At 55.0% G+C, this 1652-nt stretch overlaps 1 protein-coding gene across 1 annotated transcript in view; it reads right to left on the bottom strand.

Moving 5' to 3' along the window:
- Window positions 1-1652, bottom strand: part of SEC14L5 (SEC14 like lipid binding 5) — a 54799-nt gene that overhangs the window by 12323 nt on the left and 40824 nt on the right. Inside the window, exon 9 of the mRNA XM_045286048.1 lies at window positions 1532-1624. Within this exon, the coding sequence (XP_045141983.1) occupies window positions 1532-1624 (93 nt within the window). The remainder of the gene's footprint in view (window positions 1-1531; window positions 1625-1652) is intronic.

The raw sequence follows: 1652 nt of genomic DNA, 5'->3' as shown, positions 1-1652 counted from the left end.
CGGCAGTGGTAGCCAGGCACCACCTAGCTCTTCTTGGTCTCAGGAAGAGGCCACTGCCATCAGGTCAATTCCAACTCACAGTGGCCCCACAGGACAGCGCAGAGCTGCCTCTGTGGGTTCCTGAATCCAATGGCTGGGTTCAAATCCCAGTTCGGCCACTTACAGACTCAGTGACTCTCAGGCTCTGTCCCCTCATGCGTAAAAGGCAGAATGATGATGACGATGACCTATGGACAAATGTGCTTGACACGGTGGATGGATGGATTGCAATCAGTGCTGTAAGAGCCCCCCATAAAGTGACATAAATAAATATATCATCTAACCTTTAAAAAAAGAAAGACGAGAAACCACAAGGACAACGGATTGCCACAGCATCCTCGAACCTGAGACCAAGAACAACTAGATGGTGCCAAGAACAACGACCTGCTACCAACCACACCTACCTAGACTTCCAGAGAAGGTCCCAAGGACGAGTGAAAGAGTGCAGAAGATAATTCACTGTGTGTGTGTGTGTGTGTAGGGGGTGGGGGTGGGGACGGGACCAGATTTACTGATCTGAAAGACAGAGGGGGAACCCCTAAGACCAGGACCCCAAGAGAGCCTTTTAGCTGGGCACTGCAGACACTTCCAGTGAAGCCACAGCATAGCTGGGACTTCAAAGCCAGCACCGTCAGAAGAAGATGCTGCTGAGAGCAGTCAACGCGATGAGACCAGAGAGCCTCGCGTGTTGCCGAAGCCCAGAGAGAAAGGCAGGGAGGGATGGGAAACTGGATGAAGGGGAGCAGGACCCCAGTGGGGAGACGGGGAGGCTGCGGATGCGTGGCCAGGATGGCCACCAATGTCACAGAGCCATCTGTGTGCGAATCACTAAGCGGAAAACACTTTGCCGTGTCAACTTTCCCCCAAAGCCCAGGACAATGTTAAAGAGACAAACGGGCAGAGCAGCTGAGCTGCTGCCTCGGTCAGAGGAAGTGAGGGGTTGGGTCGACGCCACCTAGCCCCTGGGGTGACCCTGCTGGCATGTGAAACACCGGCGACATCAGCTTTCAGCATCACAGCCACCGCAGCACGACGCACTGACAGACGAGCGGTGGTCAGTCTGCTGCACAAGACCTCTTTGGGATATTGAAAAGTAAGGGTGCTCACGTTAGAGGCTAAGGTGCCTGTGACCCAAACCAGGGTACTTCTGGTCACTTCGGATGCACGTGAAAGGTGGACACTGAATAAGGAAGCCCGAAGAAGAATCGGTGCGTTTGAACGGTGGTGTGGAGAAGACCACGGACTGCCAAACGGACACACAAGTCTGTCCTGGAAGAAGGACAGCCGAATGCTCCTTGGAGGCAAGGATGACGAGACTGGGTCTCACATGCTTTGGACATGTGGCCAGGAGAGGCCAGTCCCTGAGAAGGACATCGTGCTTGGTAACGTGGAGAGGCAGCAAAACAGTGGTGCCAGGCATTTTTTATTCTGCTGTGCGTGGGGTTGCCGTGGGTCATAACCCACTCAAGGCACCTAACAAGAGCACCCCCACCCCCGGGGGGCCAGAATCTTGCCTGATGGGCCGGCCCAGCTGCTTGGTGCTGCCTTCACATCTCTTCTGGCCTTCCTCGTTGACCGAAAGCACCTGGCCGATAGAGAGGGAGCTGGGAGGC

This window comes from Echinops telfairi, unplaced genomic scaffold (genome assembly GCF_000313985.2).
Source record: "Echinops telfairi isolate 266 unplaced genomic scaffold, ASM31398v2 ScPeMD7_5;HRSCAF=22, whole genome shotgun sequence".
Lineage (NCBI taxonomy): Eukaryota > Metazoa > Chordata > Mammalia > Afrosoricida > Tenrecidae > Echinops > Echinops telfairi.
This window is presented reverse-complemented; position numbering and strand designations above follow the sequence as displayed.